Source organism: Tamandua tetradactyla, chromosome 6 (assembly GCF_023851605.1).
Source record: "Tamandua tetradactyla isolate mTamTet1 chromosome 6, mTamTet1.pri, whole genome shotgun sequence".
Classification (NCBI taxonomy): domain Eukaryota; kingdom Metazoa; phylum Chordata; class Mammalia; order Pilosa; family Myrmecophagidae; genus Tamandua; species Tamandua tetradactyla.
Window position 1 is genome coordinate 86,908,816 of NC_135332.1, and position 25,213 is coordinate 86,934,028.

General features: G+C 42.4%; 1 protein-coding gene across 6 annotated transcripts in view; it reads left to right on the top strand.

Annotated features, from left to right (window-relative positions):
* Nucleotides 1–25,213, top strand: part of AGO2 (argonaute RISC catalytic component 2) — a 134,015-nt gene that overhangs the window by 52,303 nt on the left and 56,499 nt on the right. For 4 of the 6 annotated variants that reach the window (XM_077166705.1, XM_077166704.1, XM_077166706.1 and 1 more), the window contains one exon: nt 14,982–15,177. In XM_077166705.1, coding sequence (XP_077022820.1) covers nt 14,982–15,177 — 196 coding nt within the window. Of the gene's footprint in view, nt 1–13,154; nt 14,078–14,194; nt 14,307–14,981; nt 15,178–25,213 lie in introns of those variants that run through there. The other 2 variants (XM_077166703.1, XM_077166708.1) reach the window with 2 other exon arrangements.

Consider the following 25,213-nt stretch of genomic DNA (forward strand, 5'->3'; position numbering starts at 1 on the left):
GTTTCATATGAACAAACCCCAAGACTGGGGGCTCAGCCTATAGCTTTGGTTGTCTACACTGCTTGTGAGAATATCAAGAATTCAACTTGGGGAAGTTGAATTTCTCCCCGCTCCCACCATTCCCCGAAGGGGGCTTGCAAATGCTTTTCCAGTCACTGATCAAATCACTCTGGGATTCATCGGGGCATCACTCTGGACAAACCAACAAAATCTCATGTCCTACCTGAGATTCCAAGTACTTATGACATTCAATCAAACTATCTACATGAGTTATATTAGGAAATGCTCTAGTCAAAATATAAATTTTGTAACAAATAAACATTTTTTGCTTTAGTCTCACACATAAGGTGACATTTAAAGTATTAATTATCTATTTTCAGCACTCTGCAATAATGACATTCCTTTGTTTTTTCTCATGCAATAACATTGTTAAAATTTGTACATTGTATGTTTCACTATTATTATACACTCTAGGCATTCCTAGATTATACCGTCTCGATCTTTAACATCTATCTTTCTTTCTAATTTCATTTATGTCCCCAGCCCTCCTCCCTCTATCATTCTCACAAGCAGCTTCATTCAGTGTTTTAACATAATTACATTGCAGTTAGGTAGTATTGTGTTGTCCATTTCTGAGTTTTTGTATACAGTCCTGTTGCACAGTCTGTATCCCTTCAGTTCCAATTACCCACTATCTTACCCTATTTGTATCTCCTGATGGTCTCTGTTACCAACAACATATTCCAAGTTTATTCACTAATGTCAGTTCATATCAGTGAGACCATACAGTATTTGTCCTTTAGTTTTTGGCTAGTCTCACTTAGCATAATGTTCTCAAGGTCCATCCAAGTTGTTACATACTTCAAAAGTTTATTCTGTCTTAAAGCTGCATAATATTGCATCATATGTATATACCACAGTTTGTTTAGCCACTCGTCTGTTGATGGACATTTTGGCTGTTTCTGTCTCTTTGCAATTGTAAATAATGCTGCTATAAACATTGGTGTGCAAGTATCTATTTGTGTCTTTGCCCTTAAGTCCTCTGAGTAGATACCTAGCAATGATATTGCTGGGTCGTATGGCAATTCTATATTCAGCTTTTTGAGGAACCGCCAAACTGCCTTCCACAGTGGTTGCACCATTTGACATTCCCACCAACAGTGGATAAGTGTGCCTCTTTCTCCGCATCCTCTCCAGCACTTGTCATTTTCTGTTTTGTTGATAATGGCCATTCTGGTGGGTGTGAGATGATATCTCATTGTGGTTTTGATTTGCATTTCTCTAATGGCCAGGGACATTGAGCATCTCTTCATGTGCCTTTTGGCCATTTGTATTTCCTCTTCTGAGAGGTGTCTGTTCAAGTCATTTTCCCGTTTTGTAATTGGATTGGCTGTCTTTTGTTGTTGAGTTGAACAATCTCTTTATAAATTCTGGATACTAGACCTTTATCTGATATGTCGTTTCCAAATAGATGAAAAATTCTTAACAAAATATTAGGAAACCAAATCCCACAGCACATTAAAATAATTATACGCTTACTTTAGTATTTCTTTTAGGGCAGATCTCTTGTTAACAAACTCTCTCAGCTTCTGTTTATACATTGTGATCAAGTGGGGTTTATCCCAGGTATGCAAGGGTCATTCAATGTAAGAAAATCAATTAATGTAATATACCACTTTAGTAGAATGAAGAAAAAAAAAGCACGTGATAATTTCAGTTGATGCAGAAAAGGCTTTTGGCAAAATCCAGCACTCCTTGATAAAATCACTTCGAGAACTGGGACTAGAAGGAAACTTCCTCAGTGCAATAAAGGATAAATTTAAAAAAAACCCACAGCTAACATCATACTTAAGTTTCTCCATTAATGGAGAAAGACTGAAGCTTTACGTCTAAGACTAGGAACAAACAAGGATGGCCACTGTCACCATTGTTATTCGACATTGTACCGGAAGTTCTAACCAGAGTACGTACGCAAGAAAAAGAAATAAAAGGCATCCAAATTACACAGGGAAATTGAAGCTTCTCCCTGTTTGCTGATGGCATAATCTTACAGAAAATCTATACAGAAAATCCTGAAAAAGTTGTAACAAAACTCTTACAGCTAAGAAAGGAATTCAGCAAAGTGGAGGAGGGTACATGATCAACGTGCAAAAATTAGTAGTTTTTATACAATAGTAATAAACAATCAGAACAAGAAATCAAGAAGAGAAATTCCATTTATAATAGCAACTAAGAGAATCTGATGTTTAGTAATGAATCTAACAAAGGATGTAAAGAACTTTTGCATAAAAAACTATAAAATGTTGCTAAAATAAATCAAAGATCTAAATAAATGGAAGGATATTCTGTGTTCGTGGTTTGTCAAACTAAATATTAAGATATTATTTCTACTCAAAGTGATTTGCAGATTGAGCACAATTCTTATCAAAATTCCAGCAACCTTCTTTGTAGAAGTGGGAAAGTCAGTCATCAAATTTCTATGAAAGGGTGAGTGGCCTGAGTAGTCAAAGCCATTTTGAAAAAGAAGGACAGATTTGGGGGACTTACACTTCCTGATCTTAAGACTTGTTGCAGGGCCACAGTAATCAAAACAGCATGGCACAAGGACAGGCATACGGATCAAAGGAGTAAAATTGAGAGCTCAGAAATCAACCTTTACCATTTATGGCAAATTGATTTTTGATAAGGGGGCAAAGACCACTCAGTTGGGAAAGAATAGTCTCTTCAACAAATGATGCTGGGAACTCTATTTGCAAAAGAAGGAAGGTGGACCCTTACCATATACCATACACAAAAATCAGCTCAAAGTGAATCGAACATCTGTCTGTAAGAGCCAGAACTATCAAACTCCTAGAAGAAAAAGGAGGGAAGCATCTTCAGGATCTTGTGTTAGGCGACGGTTTCTTGGGCTTTATGCCCAAAGCATATAACAAAAGAAAAAATAGATAAATGGCACCTCATAAAAAGTAAAAACTTCATGAATGTAAAACAACCTATGCAATGGAAGAACGTATTTGGAAACCACATCTGATAAGGGTTTATTATCCAGAGCATATAAGCAGTCCTTCTACTCACTAACACAAAGATAAAGCTCAACACTGATGTTCATAGTGGCGTTATTCACAATTGCCCAAAAGATGAAAGAAACCCTAGTGTCCCTCAGTTGATGAATGGATAAACAGAATATGGTTTATGCACGCAGTGGAATATGATTCAGCTGTGAAGAGGAGTGAAGTCCCAGCACACGTGACAACATGGATGAGCCTCAAAGGCTTCATGTAGAATGAAATAAACCAGACACAAGAGGATATTGTATGACTGATACAAAATAATTAGGATTAGAAAATTCATAGAGTTAGAACCAGAATATAGATCACCAGGGGACAAGGTGGGGATGAGGAATAGGAGGTACGGCTCACAGTGTAGAGTTTCTGTTTGGAGCGATGGAGGTGTTTTGGTGATGGGTGGAGGTGACGGAAGCACAACATTGTGATCACAATTAGCGGCACTGAAATATGCCCCTCAATGTGGTTAAAAGGAAAGATGTTAGGTTTTACATTTAGTACTAGAATACAAGTTTAATAAAAAAATACATAGGCCTGCAAAACGCAGTGAACTTACCTAAGTTAAACCGTGGACTGGAGTTAATGATACAGCTGTGAAAATGTGCTTTCATCAGTCAGTCCTAACAAATGGGCCACAGCAGTACGAGGTGTTACAGTGGGGTGGTGTATGGAGCTCCTATATTGTATGCATGATTGTTCTGTAAACCCACAACTTCTCTAACAAGAAAAAACGACATTGTAGATGAAATTCTTTAGGTTTGCAATGAAAATAAAGAACAGTGTGAATAATTTGCAGGAGGGTAGTAGGATGTTTTATGCTTAAACTTTACACTGTGTATTTGTCATATGTTCCTATGTGTGTAATAGTGCTCACTGAAAAAAAAAAGGTTAAATATTTTTGGAATATTAGTCATTAAACCGAAAGAGTTACATGAGTAGTTTTCATAGCAGTCCCCAGCCCTGACTCACCCAGGTCTTCCTTCCCCTGGGGTTTTCTGGCTCTGGCTTTGCCCCAACACTGGGCCCCGCCTCCGCACCCCATGGGGCACTGCCTACCCCCCAGCCCCAGGCAGGCAGGGCCCCGCCCTCCTACTGCTGCTGCCTAGAACCCAGCTGAGTGATGGAATTTCCCCCAAAATTTTTACTAGGGGTGAACACAGGCAAAATACTTACGGGAACCGGCCCCAGCCTGGAGGTGACCCATTTCCAAAAATACTGCCCTCACGGGTGCAGGGCCTCCCCGCAGGGCCCGTTCCTCCCTGCCCAACCTGAGTCCCACCACTCTCCTGTCTCTCCTTTCCTTCCTCCTCCCGAGAGGAAGGTGATGACCACAGCTTCCCAGAGGTAGGGATGAGTGGAAGTGCAAGTCCCTTCTTAGGGTACGGCGCAGCTTCCTGCCGGGCCAGCTCTCTGTCCCTCCCCAACAAGGCAGAGGGGAAGGGTCGTTCCTGAGGGGACCCTGCGGTGGCCTCAGGGCAGGGCGCAGGGGAGGTGGTGTGGCGGGGTGGGCCCCCACTTAGGTGTCCCGTACTCCTTGCTTTCTGGGGCCAGTGTTCACGTGTCAGCACCTGCATGCACCACAAACTCCCTCTGTTCCAGCCTGCACCGATGACGTAACTACACCTTGCAGGCCGTGCTCTGCCCAGGTGGCGTCAGGAGCCATCATAGCCACTCAGGATGGGTTTGTGCCACCCTGTCTCCCATAGTGTTAAGCATGCCGGGATTTGGAATCTGAGGACTGGGCAGTTAGAATGTGACCGCAGGCAGACCCGTTCTGACCCAGACCTGGGCTTGGCCGGCAGGGGTTGAACCCGAGGTCAGAGCAAGTGTTGCACATGGTCCGTGTGTCTTGTGCAATTGGTAGGCTGAAAAAACACACTTCACCGGGAAGGCAGGTTAGGTTTGGGTTTGTCTTCATTGTTCCCAGGGCCCAACACCATCCGTCCTGTAGGTGCCACGTAGCTGTTTGCGTCGTTGCTCCAGCTGGCGGAAGCAGATGTCCCCTCTGCACTTACTGCCTTCTGTGAGAGTGTGTCCATTCGCTGCACTGCAAGGCTGCTGTGGCTGAGCTTAGTGTAGTCCCATCACCCTGCATGGCCAGTAGAGCGGCTGCCCCGTGGTAGGCGACAGGTAGACTCGGAAGGTGCAGCCAGGTGCCCTGCTTTTCCGGGGGAGAACCTGTGCGACAAAGTCTGCCCTCTGGTCTCTGCCCCTGTGAGCCTGTATCCTGGGGTGAAGGATGCAGCCACCACCTGGCCAGGGCTCCCCAACAAGTCATGTGACCCCCGAGCCTGCACCCTCTCCTCGTGGGGGGGCGTAAGGAGGTGCCGCCTGGTGAGTGGCACAGAAGGATTGTGTAGCCCTGAGCTATTTCTGTCACTTTCTTTGCCTTTGTAATTTCTGGCTGATACCCAGTGTGAGGCAAATAGGGGTCCTGTGGCCCAAGTACTAATGCTAACTCTGCAGTTTTGGGGCACGCTTTGCAACTCTCAGTTTCACTGGGACGTTTTTGGCTCCAGGCGGGCAGCTGAGGTCACAGCCCTGGAGGGCCCTGGGCTGCGCAGGAGCCTTGGCAGGTACGCCACACGTTCATGTCCCAGTAGCAGGACAGACGGACATCTACCCCAGCCTCTGGCTCCCCAACCCGTCACCAAAACTGCTTATTTTGAGAGGGAGGCTGCTCGCTTATTTAAGAATTCTGTGTGACTGAAAAGACTTTTTCCTAAGGGATATTTGTCACCTAGTGATGAGCAACCAAGCAGATCATTCTGGTTTTTTAAAGGTCAGATAACTCATCAAAGGGTGTGGTGGAGGAATGCCGCCTTTCAGGGTTGGTGGCCGGAAACCCGGCTGCCAATTGCGCAGCCTCTCCTGGGCCTCAACCCAGCAGCCCTCTGCTGCGGAGCTGGGCTCATGGCGATGGCTTAGCAGCCTGGGTGGGTCTGGGCTGACCGTTCTCTTCCAGCTTCGAATTCTACAGATATATCCCACGTCACCTGTGGTTAAGGTTCGGTAAACCCTGCAGGAAAGAAAGGCTGGGTCCACAGGGTGGGGATGGGGTGGGGGTGCAGCGAGTGAGTGTCTCTCCGCCTCACTCGGGTCTGTGCGCCCGACCAGGTGCAGGGCGCACTTTTTGAAAATGGTGGTTCAAATGCTTGAATATCTGGAAAATGTGTAGCAGAATCAGAAACCTTTAACAAGTGGACTCACCCCCTTGCTTGTCCCTGGAATGCTACTGTGGATGCCGGTCGCCAGGTCAACCCAGGTAGAGCCGCAGAGCTCTGGCTGGCCATGATGGGGGATGTTAGGAAGGGGGACAGGGCCTGGGGCTGGGGTCCCCAACTTGGCACCACAGCATGAGCCCTGGGGAACAGCGTGCAGGCCGGGCTCCAGAATGGCCAGTATCTGACTGCAAACTCAGAGCCCCAGCCCTAGCAGGCAGTCTGGGGGCTGCGCAGCCATGAATCATGAGGGGCTCTCGGGGCCTGATGCCACACATCCCTCGGGGTGAGGTCTTTTTGGTCTCCAAGTGGCAGATGGGTCAGGCCAGCTGTGGAGATGAGGGCCACGTGGAGAGAGGGGGCCAGACTTTGTGGGGGGATGTGTGTGACTTGGGGTGATACAGGGATACAGGGAGATGGACCATAGGGCTAGTCCGTGCATCAGAGGACAGAACCCTGGTTAAATGAGAGCCACAGGTGATGGAGGTGGGTCTGCGATGGCAGCAGGGCTTGCAGGGACACTGAGAAGTGGGGACCAGCTGCCGGCTGTCCGTCTGTCCTGGGCGTCCTCTCAGCGCTGTTGGGTGACTCGGCTCAGTGCAGAGAATTTGCCAGGTTGAATGCAGACAAAGGTGTCTACCCTTGAGAAACACAGCATGGCCCAGAAATTGAAGCACAGCGTGCTGGCTGGAGTAACTAGGTGCTTCCCGGTGGGCCCAGGTCTCCGAGGCCTGCTAGCTCTTGCAGGGCAGCAGGGAGGACATGTACGTGCTTGGCCCCTTGCTTGGACTGTGTGCTCCAGGGGTCCACTCCTCAAGCGTGTGGATGAGCTCCAGGCTCTGAGGTGAGCTTGTCAGTGGGTTGTCATCTAGAGGCCAAGGAGATGACAGGCACCCAACCTGGGAGGCATGGAGGTGGGCTGGGAGGGCACAGTGGTGAGCTGCCCCATGTACTGGGTATGGCCAGGCCCTTTGAGGGTGTAGGTGAAGACATTCATACAAGTTTTTTTTTTTTTTTTTTTTAATTTTTTATTGATTGTAAAGAAAATTACAAGAAAGAAACACAAACATTCCCAACACATACACTCAGCAATTCGCAATATCATCACGTAGTTGCATATTCATCATCATGATCATTTTCCAGAACATTTGCATCAATTCAGAAAAAGAAATAAAAAGACAACAGAAAAATAAAACAAAAAAAGAAAAAAAAATTTTTACATACCATACCTCTTACCTCTCCCTTTCATTGATCACTAGCATTTCAAACTAAATTTATTTTAACATTTGTTCCCCCTATTACTTATTTTTATTCCGTATGTTCTACTCATCTGTCGACAAGGTAGATAAAAGGAGCATCAGACACAAGGTTTTCACAATCACACAGTCACATTGTGAAAGCCATATCATTACACAGTCATCATCAAGAAACATGGCTACTGGAACACAGCTCTACATTTTCAGGCACTTCCCTCCAGCCTCTCCATAACATCTTGGTTAACAAGGTGATATCTACTTAATGCATAAGAATAACCTCCAGGACAACCTCTCTGCAGCCATTGACACTTTGTCTCATTTCCCTCTTCCCCTTTTTGGTCGAGAAGATTTTCTCAATCCCTTGATACTGGGTCTCAGCTCATTCTAGAAAGAAACTCTAGAGTTTTTTTCAATCCCTTGATGCTGAATCTCAGCTTATTCTGGGATTTCTGTCCCATGTTGCCAGGAAGATCCACACCCCTGGGAGTCATGTCCCACGTAGACAGGGGGAGGGTGGTAAGTTTGCTTGCTGTGTTGGCTGGAGAGAGAGGCCATGACTCCTTCCACCCTGCGAGGCAGGTCAGATGCCCGCTGGAGTTCCTTGAGCATGCTTATAGCAGGGTAACTGCTGACAGTCTGGTCAAGCGGGACTGTCCCCTGGGCACCCAGGTTCTGTGGCACCTCCCGCCCCTACCCAGATTTTTGAGAACTTCCAGAAGGTTCTCACTTTTCCTTCTTTGCTCACCCCAGTGTCTGACCTGCGTGCCAGCTTTTCTTCGTCTTCATCCCTTACCTTGATGGAGGCCTGGGCATGTGAGGGGGTGCTTCTGTCCTTTTGTGGGAGTTGGGGGCTGCAACCGGGTGGTTGTACCAGGGGCTGGGTCCCACAGTCCGGCTTTTCCCCGCCGACCCGGCAGTACACCCAGGAAGTCGATCACTCATTTCCTGCCTGTTTCTCTTACTCTTTGAGATGTAGCTCTTAAAAATTGGAGTTTTATTTCTTTCTTCAGTTATTTATTTATTTCAGAAATAAATAAATAAATGGGAGCTCCTCAAAATTAAACACTTTTGTGCATCAAAGAACTTCATCAAGAAAGTAGAAAGACAGCCTACACAATGGGAGACAATATTTGGAAACGACATATCAGATAAAGGTCTAGTATCCAGAATTTATAAAGAGATTGTTCAACTCAACAACAAAAAGACAGCCAACCCAATTACAAAATGGGAAAAAGACTTGAACAGACACCTCTCAGAAGAGGAAATACAAATGGCCAAAAGGCACATGAAGAGATGCTCAATGTCCCTGGCCATTAGAGAAATGCAAATCAAAACCACAATGAGATATCATCTCACATCCTCCAGAATGGCCATTATCAACAAAACAAAAAATGACAAGTGCTGGAGAGGATGCGGAGAAAGAGGCATACTTATCCACTGTTGGTGGGAATGTCAAATGGTGCAACCACTGTGGAAGGCAGTTTGGCGGTTCCTCAAAAAACTGAACATAGAATTGCCATACGACCCAGTAATACTATTGCTAGGTATCTACTCAGAGGATTTAAGGGCAAAGACACAAACGGACATTTGCACACCAATGTTTATAGCAGCATTATTTACAATTGCAAAGAGATGGAAACAGCCAAAATGTCCATCAACAGACGAGTGGCTAAACAAACTGTGGTATATACATACGATGGAATATTATGCAGCTTTAAGACAGAATAAACTTATGAAGCATGTAATAACATGGATGGACCTAGAGAACATTATGCTGAGTGAGACTAGCCAAAAACTAAAGGACAAATACTGTATGGTCCCACTGATGTGAACCGACATTAGAGAATAAACTCGGAATATGTCATTGGTAACAGAGACCATCAGGAGTTAGAAACAGGGTAATTGGAGCTGAAGGGATACAGACTGTGCAACAGGATTAGATACAAAAACTCAAAAATGGACAGCACAATACTACCTAATTGTAATGTAATTATGTTAAAATACTGAATGAAGCTGCATCTGAGCTATAGTTTTTTTTGTTTGTTTTTTTATATATATTTTTTGTATTTTTTATTTTTTTTCTCTATATTATCATTTTATTTCTTTTTCTGTTGTCTTGCTACTTCTTTTTCTAAATCGATGCAAATGTACTAAGAAATGATGATCATACATCTATTGATGATATTAAGAATTACTGATTGCATATGTAGAATGGAATGATTTCTAAATGTTGTGTTAGTTAATTTTTTTTTTATTAATAAAAAAAAAAAAGTTAATGGCACGGGCAGGCCATGGTAGTTCAGCAGGCAGAGTTCTCACCTGCCATGCCGGAGACCTGGGTTCACTTCCTGGTGCCTGCCCATGCAAAAAGGAAAAAAAAAAAAAAAAAAAAAGCCAAGGGCTTCACTGGAAACAAAAGCCACGGTAAACACCAAGGTCCAAATGCCCTAGAATACAAGGCCCAAAGCCACATGTCCTGGTCCCATCAAATCCTTTAAATTGTCACCCTTTTCGTTTCATTTGTCAGAGTTCTTTAACTATAAACCAACTGTTGATGTTTTTGAGGGGACTCAATATTTATCACTGTTCTTTGCAGGTTGGACTCAATAAATTGAGAAAAAGGATAAAGATGCAAAGCAATGCATTTGGAGGCAAAAATAGAAACTACTATCCTTAGAGAACATAAGTGGATGAAGTAGGAGAGGGTGTTTGTGTGTTTGTGTGTGTGCAGGTGGGTGTGTGTAGGGGAAGCCATGGTTCAACCACTACTCAGTAAGTGGGGAAGCAGAAACACGAAGGTATCTCCATCCAAAGAGAAATAAAGGAATTGAGGCAGTTAAGCATGTCAAACTTATTCTTCCCAACTTCCAGTGGGGTGGAGCAAGTACACGGGTAGAATAAATGCCAGGAATATTAGAGTAATTGATACCTCAGATTGGGAAGACTATAACAGGAATGTAGTAGAAGCATATAATCTTAATTCAGAGATTTTTTTTTTTTAACATGGGCAGGCACCGGGAATCGAACCCGGGTCCTCTGGCATTGCAGGCAAGCGTTCTTGCCTGCTGAGCCACCATGTCCCACCCAATTCAGAGATTTTTAAGAATTTTTTTTCTTGAGTAGGCATGCTTTTCCCATACTAAGTGCCATTTGTAATAGTTAATCTCCCGTTAGCTTTTTTTTAGCTATAATGAGTAAGAAAGTTATCTGAAGCACAATATGGTAATTGAAAACACCAGAAAAACTGTCACATACAACAATTTTATTTTGAAACAATGCATTCTAAAGTGCCTTGGAATGCTAAGAAATGCATTTTTTTCCTACTGTGTTACTACGTGTGAGTGGAGATAACCGAAGCTTCTTGGAACTGTTCATGACACTTTGGCATAAGGATGGGTTCTCTTGTAAATAGAATCTGGGTATTCTGAGGTGGGAGAGGGGGCAGTGGCTCAGGGGAGTTGCAGCTCTTATGGTGATGTTGGGGGGTTGATGAGTATTGGAGACAGGAGATAAATTGGGTAGGGAAGGTATAAGGGTTTCCATGAAAGAGAATAAACATGATGAATATGAAAAAAAAAATTGGAATTTTAAATAAACGTGCCTTGTGATCTCGAGAGGCTGGAGCGAAGGCTCGGTGCTGCCCATGGGCTCCAAGGTCCCCTAGGGGGCTGAGGGCTGCGCTTGCGTGGCCTGTGGGGAGTCCTTCCCCTCTCAGGAGCCACAGCCCCAGTGCAGCCATTCCTCAACGAAAAGACTGGTTTACCTTCCCGCCCTCGGTAGCTCTGACTCCCAGCACAGAAAGAACTGGAAATTGATTCAGAACAAAGCTGTGTGACGTGCTGCTGCCCGGGGAGGGCTGTGGTTGCGTGGCTGCCTGCGGTTGGCGGAGGAAGTGCTGGGCTGGGATGCCGGGGACAGCTTTCATGGGGAGGCAGAGCCCAGTTTTTTCCTGGAGGGACAGGAAGATGGGGGAGAATAGCTTGACCCAGATAAGGGCACCCGCGTGGTTGCCACTGGAGGTCCAGGCAAATTCTCAGACACGGGGTAGGAATTTGGGGCGCCAGGCAGCGGGGTCTCCTTGGGGAAGCCTTCCTAGGACTCCTACCCCCCGAGCTGGGGGCTCACTGCCGCCCCGGTTCCATGCTGGCTGAGCTGGGGCTGGGGGCTCAGCCCGGGGAGCTTGTGCCCTGGGGACATAAGGGCCCTACACCCACCCCAGTGGGCCCACCCGCACAGAGCTCCCTCTTCATCTGCTCCCTGAGACCACTGCACCTCTCCGGGTCCCAGACTGTCCGGGCACGGGGTCTGTGTTGCGCCCCCTCTGCCCACCTGTGCGCCTGTCCACTCCTTTGGCCTCAGACAGCACTTGGTTTCCATCTGGTGCTGCGAGGTCCGGGAGGCCCCGAGCATCAGCTAGCTGTGCTCATCTCCTCTCTGGTGTTTTGTTTCTGAATCCTCCTGCTTGTTTGGGTAGCTTACATGCGGGACTCCCTCTGAATCATGGAAACAAGGTCCCAGACGTCCGAGGGCTTGGAGGCCCCACAGGGTTGAATGCCCTCCAGTAGTTAATGGTTTCCTTCCCGAGGTGTAACGCGGTGGTCCTTGACTCGTTCCTCTGTTGGAAACCTGTTATGGTTTCTTGTGATTTTCTATTCCATATGCCTTCCCATGAAGTCGTTTCAGTGTTTTCGTTATTAAAAGCCAGGAGCAGAGGAGAAATATCTTGTGACATTTTTTATGAAAAAATTCCCAATTTTTTCCCCCACTGCTTTTATTAATACAAGTTGGTCACATAAGATGATGAACAGTGTTAATTTCCGTTGTTTCCCATGGTGATTTAGATGTGATAGGGTTTGGGGGAAGCTCCTTAGAGTAAATCGGCCCTACCTGAGAAATCGCCCCTAGGTCTCATCTGTGCCAGTCGGTTGGATTTAAGTGAGGTGAAACCATTAGCTTCACTAAGGGGCCTCCCTGGGAGGGGCTGACACCGTGGGACTGGGGGGGGGGGCCTCAGCGCTGCCCTTCACCAGCACGTTACTTGATCTGCCTGAGCCTTGGTTGTTTTCACCTCTAAACGTTATACTTTACTTTGTAGCCACCAGGCTCAGTTAAGAAACACGCAAAAGCACTTTGTAAACTGGGGGGGCGATAAACAGAGGATGGCTCTCTTCACGGACGCAGGCTGTCTGCAGTGCGGTGACAGTTCTCCTTCTGCACCCATGCACCTTCTCAGCTGCCTTGTTTCTACGTTTGCAAGGTTCCGCTTTCTGAAGAGATGTAATTCACTGAGAGCGGGCCCACGTCTGGGTTTTTCCTCAGTGCCACGTGTAGGGAGAGTGCAGAGCTGACCCGTTGAACAGGCCGATGTGGACGGCAGCATCCACCCCCCTGCTGCCACCAGCATCCACAGCGCAGGGTCACGTGGGGCCTGCTGAGCTTATGAAAAGTGAACAAACTTCATCTGTTTGATTGCCCGCAGTCTGAAATTGTTCTCTGGAAACAGCACGTGGGCTGCTTCAGAGCACAATTTACTTTTGTGTCCTCGGTCCCTAGCACACTGCCCAGCACATAAGAGGCACGTGAGCCTGCTTGATGAAGGAAGGAAGTGTTTACAAGTCTGCGGGTGTGTGCTCCGTGAAGTGACAGCCGCCCATCGGAGAGCCCAGAGGCTTCCAGATGCGGTGACTTAGTGCAATAAATAACCTGTTTATTATAGAAAACAGAAAAGTAACTCAAGGACTCCCTGAATTTTCTTGGGTGAGAAATGCAGTGAGGACAGCTGAATACTTTTGTTTCCACTGAATGTTTATTGCTTTTCTTCTACACCACAGTTTGAATTTAAATCATTCCCTGGTTAAATTAATGCTTTAATATTGAATAGGGGGAGGCTACTAGACAGCTTTTGCTGCAAATGAGCCTTATCCTTCTGGGCTTGCCTACCTTGCCTGTAATCCTCACTGTTCCAGCTTTCTAATTTCTCATATGCAAAGAAGGTGAACAGATGTGCAGGTGACAAGTATGATAACCAGCGAGTTACAATAATGCACAGTAAAGGTTAGCGCATTGACTTAATATGGAGACGCTTCTTTGTTGGCAGTGTGATGTTGGTCTGTGCAGAGACGAGGTCACTAAGTCATTTTCTGGGACCAGAGAGACTGCCAGAAGCCACTGGAATGGAGGCCTGCGTGTGCTAAGTGGTTTTCAGGGCAAAGCATGGCAGTTTGCCTTAGCGCTGTGTTGGGAAAGCTTGATTTTCCTGACTTCTTAGGTTGGCAGCATCTCCTTCGTGACTTCATGGTCCACTGCAAGAGGCCCCTGGGTGCCTCTCCCCTCTCACCCCCCTGCCTCATGCTTACAGAATGTTTCCAGGCTCCTCTGTGCGTTGGTGGCCTCACAGACCCTGGGGAACGTGGAGGTTTTCACCCGGAAGGAAGTCCTGGCCTGGGTCGGGGGGACTTGCAGCCCATGGCCTTGACAGTGAGGACAGTGGGGTGGAGGAAGCAGGCAGCACTAAGACGTTCCCGCCGTGCTCCAGGTCTTGGAGGGATGCTCCCAGTGGGACCGTTGGGCAGGAGCCGTGCTGGACCAGGCTCTGAAGGGTTCTTGGGATGGGGAAGAGGTGGGAGGGAAGGCGGGCATTGGTTGTCAAGTCCTTCAGTGTTGGAGCTAGGTGCTGGGAACCACAAACACCGTGAGCTGGATGAGGATGGGGGTGCCTGGAAGCTGAGAACCCTGTCGGATGCTTCTGCCCTAGCCCTTGTGGGGTAAAATGGGGAGCTGAGCTGAGAGGACTGAAAGGGTGTGGGGTGGGGGTAGATGAATTAGAAACGCAGGTGAAATGGTGAGGAAGGGGGAACAGTTGGCTGTGAAGGATGGGGGCGGGTCTTGATGGAGGGTGGGTCTTCCATGTCTTCAAGGAGCCGCAGGCTTGGGGGAGAGATGTTCAGTTGCAGATCTTGAGTTTGAATTGACTGTGAACCTCTCATTTAGCAGGAACTCAGCAAGGGGAAGGGATCTGTAGGTTAAGGATTTACTGATTATGAATGGGGGAAGTGGAGAGGACCACGCTGGGAAAAGCCAGCAACTGGGCAGAGCAAGGGGAGGACCCGGGAGGGAAGAGTCTGAAAAAGAAGGGCCTGGCCAAGGTCACGGGCCCCGAGTGAACCCAGGAAGGTCACAGCGCAGGTGGTGGGAGCCCAGCAGCAGGGGCAGGGGCTGGGTGCGGGGGGCCAGGTCACGCCCTGTGGGGGGATGAGCTCTGGCATGGACGGGGACGGCATTAACGTCTGTGGAGAGGGGAGAAGGAAAGGCACAGGGCCACGGATCATGGAGTGGTAAGAATCATGTGGGAAGAAGGCTGTTCCCCACCCAGCCTCATGGCGGATTGCTGTGGAGTCGCCTCTTCTTCGGGTAATGGGCCGTCTTTTGCTCTTTTGCAGTGCTTGCCCCTCCCGCGCCGCCACCACCCCCCATCCAAGGATATGCCTTCAAGCCTCCACCTAGACCCGACTTTGGGACCTCTGGGAGAACAATCAAATTACAGGCCAATTTCTTCGAAATGGACATTCCAAAAATTGACATCTATCATTATGAATTGGATATCAAGCCAGAGAAGTGCCCAAGAAGAGTCAACAGGTATTCTATTTCGTCCTTTATCAAACTCAATTAATTCATAAATGGGGTAACCTGTAAAAGGGAAATGCAACAGTTTAAACAAATCAACCCTCCAGTTAGCAGATCCTTCTGATTTTTTCCCCAGAAAATTTCAATTGTTTTTATTTATTTTTGTTTAAATGCTTTTTATTGAGATAAAATGTAAGTATAATGAGATGCACACCATGCTTCACCGAATTTGATGAAAGCTTGTCCCCGTTGCTGGCGTTGTCATGCCCTCTTGCGGTCATTCCCCTGCCCCAAAAGTAGGGGTGTTCTGATTTGTATCGCCATAGACTCGTTTCCAGGTCGGCTCCCGAGCCTGGCTTCTTTTGCTCAGAGTGGTGCTCCTCAGATTCCGCCTCATTGCGTCTATAGTGGCTTATCGTTTTTGCTGAGGGACACTTTGTGGCATGAATATTCCCTAATTCATTCGTTTCATCTTCCAGTTAAGGCACACGGGGCCACCTGGGTTTGGGCCGCCCCAGTAGGGCCGCTTGGGCCTCACTGTGCAAACGCCCACCTCTCCCTTGGGTGCAGCCGGCCAGTGCGGCTCTGGGGCCGAGGCATGTGTGGGAGCCGCATGGTCGTCTCCCTGGTGGCCGTCCATGCCCTTGCTCGCACTTGGTGTGGTCACTCTGATCTCTGCCATTTGGGTGGGTGTGTGATGATTTCTCGTGGCTTTAGCTTGCATCTCCTTGAGAACCAGCAAGTTGAGCGGGTGCCTTTTCATGTGCCTGCAGGCCATTCACATCCCATCTTCATAGTATGTGTCCCTTGACATCTTTAGCCTCGTTTTCTGTTGGGTTATTTGCCTTTTTGTTATTGATTTGTAGGAGTTTTTAATATATTCCACGTGCAAGTCTTTATTGGGAATATTTTCTCCCAGTCCAGGACTTGCCATTTCATTTTCTTAATGGTTTCTTTTAATAAGCTGAATTTTTCAAATGTGTCGAAGTCGAATTTATCAATTTATAAGAATAGTTGTGTTTTATGTCCTCTCCTCAAAATCTTTTTCTCCTCAGAGTCACAGAGATACTCTGTTTTCTGAAACTGGAAGAATTGTAGTTTTGGCTTGTATGTTTAAGTAACCTTGAATTAATGTTTTTATATGACATGAGTTAAGGGCCATTGAAAAGATTTCTCATTCCCCGTTCATTTACCTGGGCATCTCTGTTTAAAAAAAAAGAAATGATTGATTATGTACCTGTGGGTCTACTTCTGGACTCTCTATTTTGTTCTCTTAAACAACTTATCTGTATTTAGGCCAGACTCACTGTTTTGATTACTCTAGATTTATGGTAAGGTTTGAAACCAGAGAGATAAGTCCTGCAAATTTGTTATTCTTCTCAATTTTGTTGGCTATTCTCAGTCCTTTGTTTTTTTTCAAATGAATTATACAATCAGCTTGTCAGTTTATACCAGACAACCTTTTGGAATTTTTTCATTGCAATTGCTTTGAATCTATAGACGAATTTGGGGAGAATCATCATTATACTAATCTCTGAACATGGTAGAGCTCTCTGTTTATTTGTCTTAGTTCCTTTTAGCAGGTTTTTTGTAGTTTTCATGGAGGTCCTTTATTAAGCTTATTCTTAACTTTGCTGTGTTCTTTAAGGCTGTTGAAAATAATATTTAAAAATTTAAAAATATTTTTATTGATAAAACAATATACAAACATTCTTAACTTACAAACATTTTGTACGTGGTACACGGTCAGTGGCTCACAGCATCATCACATAGTTGTGTATCCATCCCCATGGTCGTTTTTTGAACACGTTTATTTCCCAGAGGGATGGGATTTGCTAGCTCACGGGCACGGAGTGTCTTCTCCGGGTGGAGGCGATGTTGTAACCTCCCTTCTGGTGATGGCTGCACAACCCTGAGCACAACAAGCCACTTAGCTGTGCTCTCTAAAGATGTCCTTCCCCCAAATTTCCAACCATTCATTGCTAGTAGGAGATATAGATTCAGTGTTTGTGTTTTGACCTTGTATCCTGTGGCTTTGTAAATTGTGCTTTAGCAGAGCTTTTGTTTTTCTTTCTTTCTTTCTTTCTTTTTCCTTTGATAGGTTCCTTCGGGTTTTCCAAGTAAGGCGTCATGTTGTCTGTGAATAAAGGTGACTTTCTTTCTTTCTAGTTGTTTATTCGTTTTATTTCTTTTACTGGCCTTGGAAGTCCAGTACAGTGTTGGATAGAAGTGGTGAAGCAGACTTCCTCGCCTTGTCCCAGTCAGGGAGGAAGCATTCACTCTTTAATCTATGAAGTATGCTAAACTGGGATTTTCACAGAGTCTCCTTATCAGGCTGGGGGAGTTATCTTCCTAATTTGCTGAGAATTATCATTATCATTGGGTGTTCAATTTTGAAAAATGCTTTTTTGCGTCTGTTGAGGTGATTGTATAGTTTCTCTTTTTTTCCTGTTAATGTCAGAGAATTATGTTGATTTTTTTCAGATGTTAAATCAGCCTTAAATTTCTGATATAATCCCATTTAGTCATGGTATATTATTTTTATATATTGCTGGGTTTTATTTGTTAGTATTTTGTTGAGAATATTTGTGTTTGTGTTCCTAAAGAACTTTGTTCTGTAGTTTTCTCGTCAAATTTTGATATCAGGTTATGTGAGAGACATGCTTCTCTCCTTATACTGAAGAAGTGTCAGTGAATTCATTTCTAGTTTTCTTCCTAGGGAGCATTTTAATACACTTTAATTTCTTTAGCAGATATCAAGCTTTTCAGATTTTTCTGATGCTTCTTATATAAGTTTTGATAGTTTGTGCTTTTCAGGGAATATGTTTATTTCATCTAAGTTTTTTAGTTTATTGGCAGGAAGTTGTTCATAATACTGTTTTACTATCTCCACGTCCTCTGGTGAAAGACCTATTTCATTCTTGATATTTTTACTTTGTATTTTCCCTTTCTGTTCTTTTCTCGATTAGTTTTGCTATGGGTTTGTCAGTTATATTCATCTTTACACAGAGCCAAGCTTTACTTGTTGAATTTTCTCTTTGTTGATTTTTCTCTGATTTTCTCTTCTGATCTATATTTTCTTTCTTATACTCACTTTGAGTTTAGATGATTGATTTAAAATCTTACCATTATTTAAGCACTATTTTAGCTTAACCTACACATTTCGATACATTGCATTTTAATTTCCATTCAGTTCAAAATGTTTTCTCATTTCCGTTGTGATTTCTTCTTTAACCATGGGTTATTTAAAAGTGTTATATTCAGTTTCTCACTGTGGGGATTTTTTTTTAATACTCTTTGCCATTGACTTCTAATTTAATTTCTTTATGACCAGAGAACGTTCTGTAAAATTTCAGTCTTTTGAAATTCACAGGGGCACATTTTGTTGCTAACCATGCGATTTATCTTGGTGAATGTTCCCCTTGCACCAGAACACAATTTATATCCTGGATTGACTCTGGATATCAATGTTTATTAGTTTGGGTTGTTTGAGAGTATATTCTAGTCCTCTGTATCTTTCCTGATTATTTTCTCTAAGTATGAGGTGAATTTGTCTGCTTCTTTGTTTAGCACTGTCTGCTTTTGTTTCCTGTATTTTGAAGTACTTTATTAAGCACATGCTCAGTTATGATTATGTCTTCCTTTCATCATTCGGAAATGTCCTTCTTTATATTTGGTAATTCTTCTTGTGGTAAAGCTTTATTTTTGTCTGATTAATATAGGCTTGTGATCTTTCTTATTGTTACTGTTCGACTGATACATCTTTTTCCGTGGTTTTATTTTCAGCCTTTCTTATGTATATGTTTGTAGTTCATGTCTCACTTGTAGACTGTTATGTAATTGGGCCTTTTAATTGGAGTGTTTGGTTCATTTAAATTTAATATAATTATCAGTGGTTGACTTTAAGTTTGCCACCTTGTTATTTGTTTTCTAATTCTTCAACTGTTTTTTATTCTTGTTTTTTCCCTAGTGAAGTCATCAGACTTTTTTTAGTATTCAATTTTATTTATTCTCCTAGCTTTTAGGTTTACCTCTTCATACTTTTTAAATAATTGCTCTACATATTTCTGCAGGCATCTTTATTTTATTTTACCATAGTCTACTTAGAATTAATAATGTAACTTCATACAAAATGTAAGAATTTATAAAGCATAATTTATGTGTCCTTTTGCTATTATCATGTAGTTTACTTCTATATGTTATACACCCCATAGCACAATATTATTATTTTTGCTCTTAAAAATTAAAATGGTTCTGTTTATCCACATATTAGCCATATCTAGTGTTCTTTATTTCTTCCTGTTAACCAGTTTTCATCTGACATTAATTATCTTTGTCCTGAAAAAAGTCTTTTAGCCTTTCTTGTTCATGTCTGTGATGAACTCTCCCAATATTTGAAAAAAATCTGCAGATGTCTGTATTTCACCCTGATTTTCTTTTTGGCATGGGCAGACTCCAGGAATCGAACCCGGGTCTCCAGCATGGCAGGCAGGAATTCTGCCACTGAGTCACCATTGCACCACCCTCACCCTGGTTTTTGAAAGATAGTTTAGCTGGATATAGAATTTTGTATTGGCACCTTTTTTCCGCCCTCAACACCTTAAAAATGTCATTACAGAATCTGAATATTACTATAAATGAGCTAGACTTAACAGACATTTATAGGACATTACATCCCAAAACAGCAGGATACACCTTTTTCTCAAGTGCTCATGGATCATTCTCAAAGATAGACCATATGCTGGGTCACAAAGCAAGTCTTAACAAATTTAAAAAGATTGAAATCATACACAACACTTTCTCGGATCATAAAGGAATGAAGTTGGAAATCAATAATAGGCGGAGGGCCAGAAAATTCACAAATACGTGGAGGCTCAACAACACACTCTTAAACAACGAGTGGGTCAAAGAAGAAATTGCAAGAGAAATTAGTAAATACCTCAAGGCGAATGAAAATGAAAACACAACATATCAAAACCTATGGGATGCAGCAAAGGCAGTGCTAAGGGAAATTTATTGCCCTAAATGCCTATATCAGAAAAGAAGAAAAGGCAAAAATGCAGGAATTAACTGTCCACTTGGAAGAACTGGAGAAAGAACAGCAAACTAATCCCAAAGCAAGCAAAAGTTAAGAAATAACAAAGATTAGAGCAGAAATAAATGAAATTGAAAACATGAAAACAATAGAGAAAATCAATAAGACCAGAAGTTGGTTCTATGAGAAAATCAATAAGATTGATGGGCCCTTAGCAAGATTGACAAAAAGAAGAAGAGAGAGGATGCAAATAAATAAGATCAGAAATGGAAGAGGAGACATAACTACTGACCTCACAGAAATAAAGGAGGTAATGACAGGATACTATGAACAACTTTATGCTAATAAATACAACAACTTAGATGAAATGGACGGGTTCCTGGAAAGACATGAACAACCAACTTTGACTCAAGAAGAAATAGATGACCTCAACAAACCAATCACAAGTAAAGAAATTGAATTAGTCATTCAAAAGCTCCCTAAAAAGAAAAGTCCAGGACCAGACGGCTTCACATGTGAATTCTATCAAACATTCCAGAAAGAATTAGTACCAACTCTCCTCAAACTCTTCAAAAAAATCGAAGTGGAGGGAAAACTACCTAATTCATTCTATGAAGCCAACATCACCCTCATACCAAAACCAGGCAAAGATATTACAAAAAAAGAAAACTACAGACCAATCTCTCTAATGAATATAGATGCAAAAATCCTCAATAAAATTCTAGCAAATCGTATCCAACAACACATTAAAAGAATTATACATCATGACCAAGTAGGATTCATCCCAGGTATGCAAGGATGGTTCAACATTAGAAAATCAATTAATGTAATACACCATATCAACAAATCAAAGCAGAAAAATCACATGATCATCTCAATTGATGCAGAGAAGGCATTTGACAAGATTCAACATCCTTTCCTGTTGAAAACACTTCAAAAGATAGGAATACAAGGGAACTTCCTTAAAATGATAGAGGGAATATATGAAAAACCCACAGCTAATATCATCCTCAATGGGGAAAAATTGAAAACTTTCCCCCTAAGATCAGGAACAAGACAAGGATGTCCACTATCACCACTATTATTCAACATTGTGTTGGAGGTTCTAACCAAAGCAATTAGACAAGAAAAAGAAATACAAGGCATCAAAATTGGAAAGGAAGAAGTAAAACTATCACTGTTTGCAGATGATATGATACTATACGTCGAAAACCCGGAAAAATCCACAACAAAACTACTAGAGCTAATAAATGAGTACAGCAAAGTAGCAGGTTACAAGATCAACATTCAAAAATCTGTAGCATTTCTATACACTAGTAATGAACAAGCTGAGGGGGAAATCAAGAAACGAATCCCATTTACAATTGCAACTAAAAGAATAAAATACCTAGGAATAAATTTAACTAAAGAGACAAAAAACCTATATAAAGAAAACTACAAAAACCTGCTAAAAGAAATCACAGAAGACCTAAATAGATGGAAGGGCATACCGTGTTCATGGATTGGAAGACTAAATATAATTAAGGTGTCAATCCTACCTAAACTGATCTACAGATTCAATGCAATACCAATCAAAATCCCAACAACTTATTTTTCAGAATTAGAAAAACCAATAAGCAAATTTATCTGGAAGGGCAGGTTGCCCCGAATTGCTAAAAACATCTTGAGGAAAAAAAACGAAGCTGGAGGTCTTGCGATGCCGGACTTTAAGGCATATTATGAAGCCACAGTGGTCAAAAGAGCATGGTATTGGCATAAAGATAGATATATCGACCAATGGAATCGAATAGAGTGCTCAGAAATGGACCCTCTCATCTATGGACATTTGATCTTTGATAAGGCAGTCAAGCCAACTCACCTGGGACAGAACAGTCTCTTCAATAAATGGTGCCTAGAGAACTGGATATCCATATGCAAAAGAATGAAAGAAGACCCATATCTCACACCTTATATAAAAGTTAACTCAAAATGGATCAAAGATCTAAACATTAGGTCTAAGACCATAAAACAGAGGAAAATGTAGGGAGATATCTTATGAATCTTACAATTGGAGGCGGTTTTATGGACCTTAAACCTAAAGCAAGAGCACTGAAGAAGGAAATAAATAAATGGGAGCTCCTCAAAATTAAACACTTTTGTGCATCAAAGAACTTCATCAAGAAAGTAGAAAGACAGCCTACACAATGGGAGATAATATTTGGAAATGACGTATCAGATAAAGGTCTAGTATCCAGAATTTATAAAGAGATTGTTCAACTCAACAACAAAAAGACAGCCAACCCAATTACAAAATGGGAAAAAGACTTGAACAGACATCTACCAGAAGAGGAAATACGGATGGCCAAGAGGCACATGAAGAGATGCTCAATGTCCCTGGCCATTAGAGAAATGCAAATCAAAACCACAATGAAATATCATCTCACACCCACCAGAATGGCCATTATCAACAAAACAAAAAATGACAAGTGCTGGAGAGGATGCGGAGAAAGAGGCACACTTATCCACTGTTGGTGGGAATGTCAAATGGTGCAACCACTGTGGAAGGCAGTTTGGCGGTTCCTCAGAAAGCTGAATATAGAATTGCCATGTGACCCAGCAATATCATTGCTAGGTATCTACTCAAAGGACTTAAGGGCAAAGACACAAACGGACATTTGCACACCAATGTTTATAGCAGCGTTATTTACAATTGCAAAGAGATGGAAACAGCCAAAATGTCCATCAACAGACGAGTGGCTAAACAAACTGTGGTATATACATACGATGGAATATTATGCAGCTTTAAGACAAGATAAACTTATGAAGCATGTAATAACATGGATGGACCTAGAGAACATTATGCTGAGTGAGACTAGCCAAAAACTAAAGGACAAATACTGTATGGTCCCACTGATGTGAACGGACATTCGAGAATAAACTTGGAATATGTCATTGGTAACAGAGTCCAGCAGGAGTTAGAAACAGGGTAAGATAATGGGTAATTGGAGCTGAAGGGATACAGACTGTGCAACAGGATTAGATACAAAAACTCAAAAATGGACAGCACAATAATACCTAATTGTAAAGTAATCATGTTAAAACACTGAATGAAGCTGCATCTGAGCTATAGAGTTTTTTTTTTTACTATTCTTATTACTTTTATTTTTTTTCTCTATGTTAACATTCTATATCTTTTTCTGTTGTGTTGCTAGTTTCTCTAAACCGAAGCAAATGAACTAAGAAACGATGATCATGCATCTATGTGATGTTAAGAATTACTGATTGCATATGTAGAATGGTATGATTTCTAAATGTTGTGTTAATGTCTTTTTTTTCCGTTAATTAATTAAAAAATGTCATTACATTGTCTTTTTAAGTTTTAAAATATTAATTACCATCTATTTTCAACACCCTGCATTATTGACATTCCTCTGTTCTTCCTCATGCAAAAACATTTGTTAATTTGTACATTTAATCACTATCATTGTACACTCTAGGCATTCCTAGATTATACCATGTCAGTCTTTATCGTGTATCCTTCCTTCTGATTTTACAGTGTCTTTTTATTAAAATATTTTTATTGTGGAATCTTCACACACATAATCCATACATGGTGTACAATCCATGCTCAGAATACCATCACATGGCGTATAATCATTTCCATGATCATTTTTAGAATATTTGCATCACTCCAGAAAAAGAAATAGAAAGAATAAAGAAAAAGCTCATACGCCCCATACCCCTTACCGTTAACCACTAGTATTTCAATCTACCCAATTTTTTTTTAACCTCTTATCTTCCCCTATGCTTTATTTATTTTCCTTATCTTTTACTTGTTCATCTTTTCATACTCTGGATAAAAGAAGCATCAGACACAAGGTTTTCACACATATCACATTGTAAAAGATACATAGTTATACAATCATCTTCAAGAATCAAGGTTATTGGAACACAGCTTAACTGTTCAGGTACTTCCTCTAGTCACTCCAATACACCATCAACTCAAAAGGGGTATCTATATAATGCATAAGAATAACCTCCAGGATAACCTGTTGACTCCATTTGAAATCTCTGAGCCACTGAAACTTTATTATTATCCTTTATTATTATTATTATAAAAATATAGCTATTATTATTAATTTATTTAATAATAAATAAGTTATTATTATTTATGTATCTCAGTTCTCCCCATCTCCACCCCATTCAAGAAGGCTCCCCTCAGTCCCACGATACAGCCTATCCTCTGCAGGAATAAGCCTAATAGTAGTGAACCCTAAGATCAAGGGCTCAGCCTGTTAATTTGGTTGTCCCCACTGCCTGCGAGAACACCAGGAATTCCCCAAATGGGGAAGTTGAATTTTCCTCCTTTTTCCCTAGTCTCCCAAGGGGACTTTGCAAATGTCCCCTTGGACTCTTTTATTCACTGCCCAAATTGCTCTGAGATATATTGGGGCATCTCACTAACCTGGACCAACCAACAAAATCTCCTACCCTATTCAAGATTCCATATACTTATAGTGTTCAACTAAACCAGCCATACAAGTTAAATTAGGAAATGCACTACCCAAAATATAAATTTTGTACCAAATAAACATCTCTCCCTTTGGTCTCACACAGAAGTTGATGTTTTAAAATATGGACCATATCATCCTTTATCCTGTATTCTTATTTAACTCAGTCCTATCCAGATCAGCCTAATTCATATCTCTATTCAAAGTCTGATCCTTTTTCAACTTTTTAAACATGGGGTAATGCTGACTTTCATAGCTTCAGAGTGCTAACCCTGATTATCAGGTGTCACATAAATACCCAAAGTTTCTGGGACTGACCAGGTGATATACAAAAAGCTCAGTAGCTCAGAATTAGAAATAACAATATAAATTATTTAGGAATAATTTTTCTAAATAATTTTTGTTTAGAAATAATCACATCGTCTTTTAACCTCCATTTTTTTTTTCTGCTGACATGTCAATTGTCATTCTTACCGTAATTCCCCGTATGCAAGTTCAATATTTGTGTTTAGGTGTGATTTTC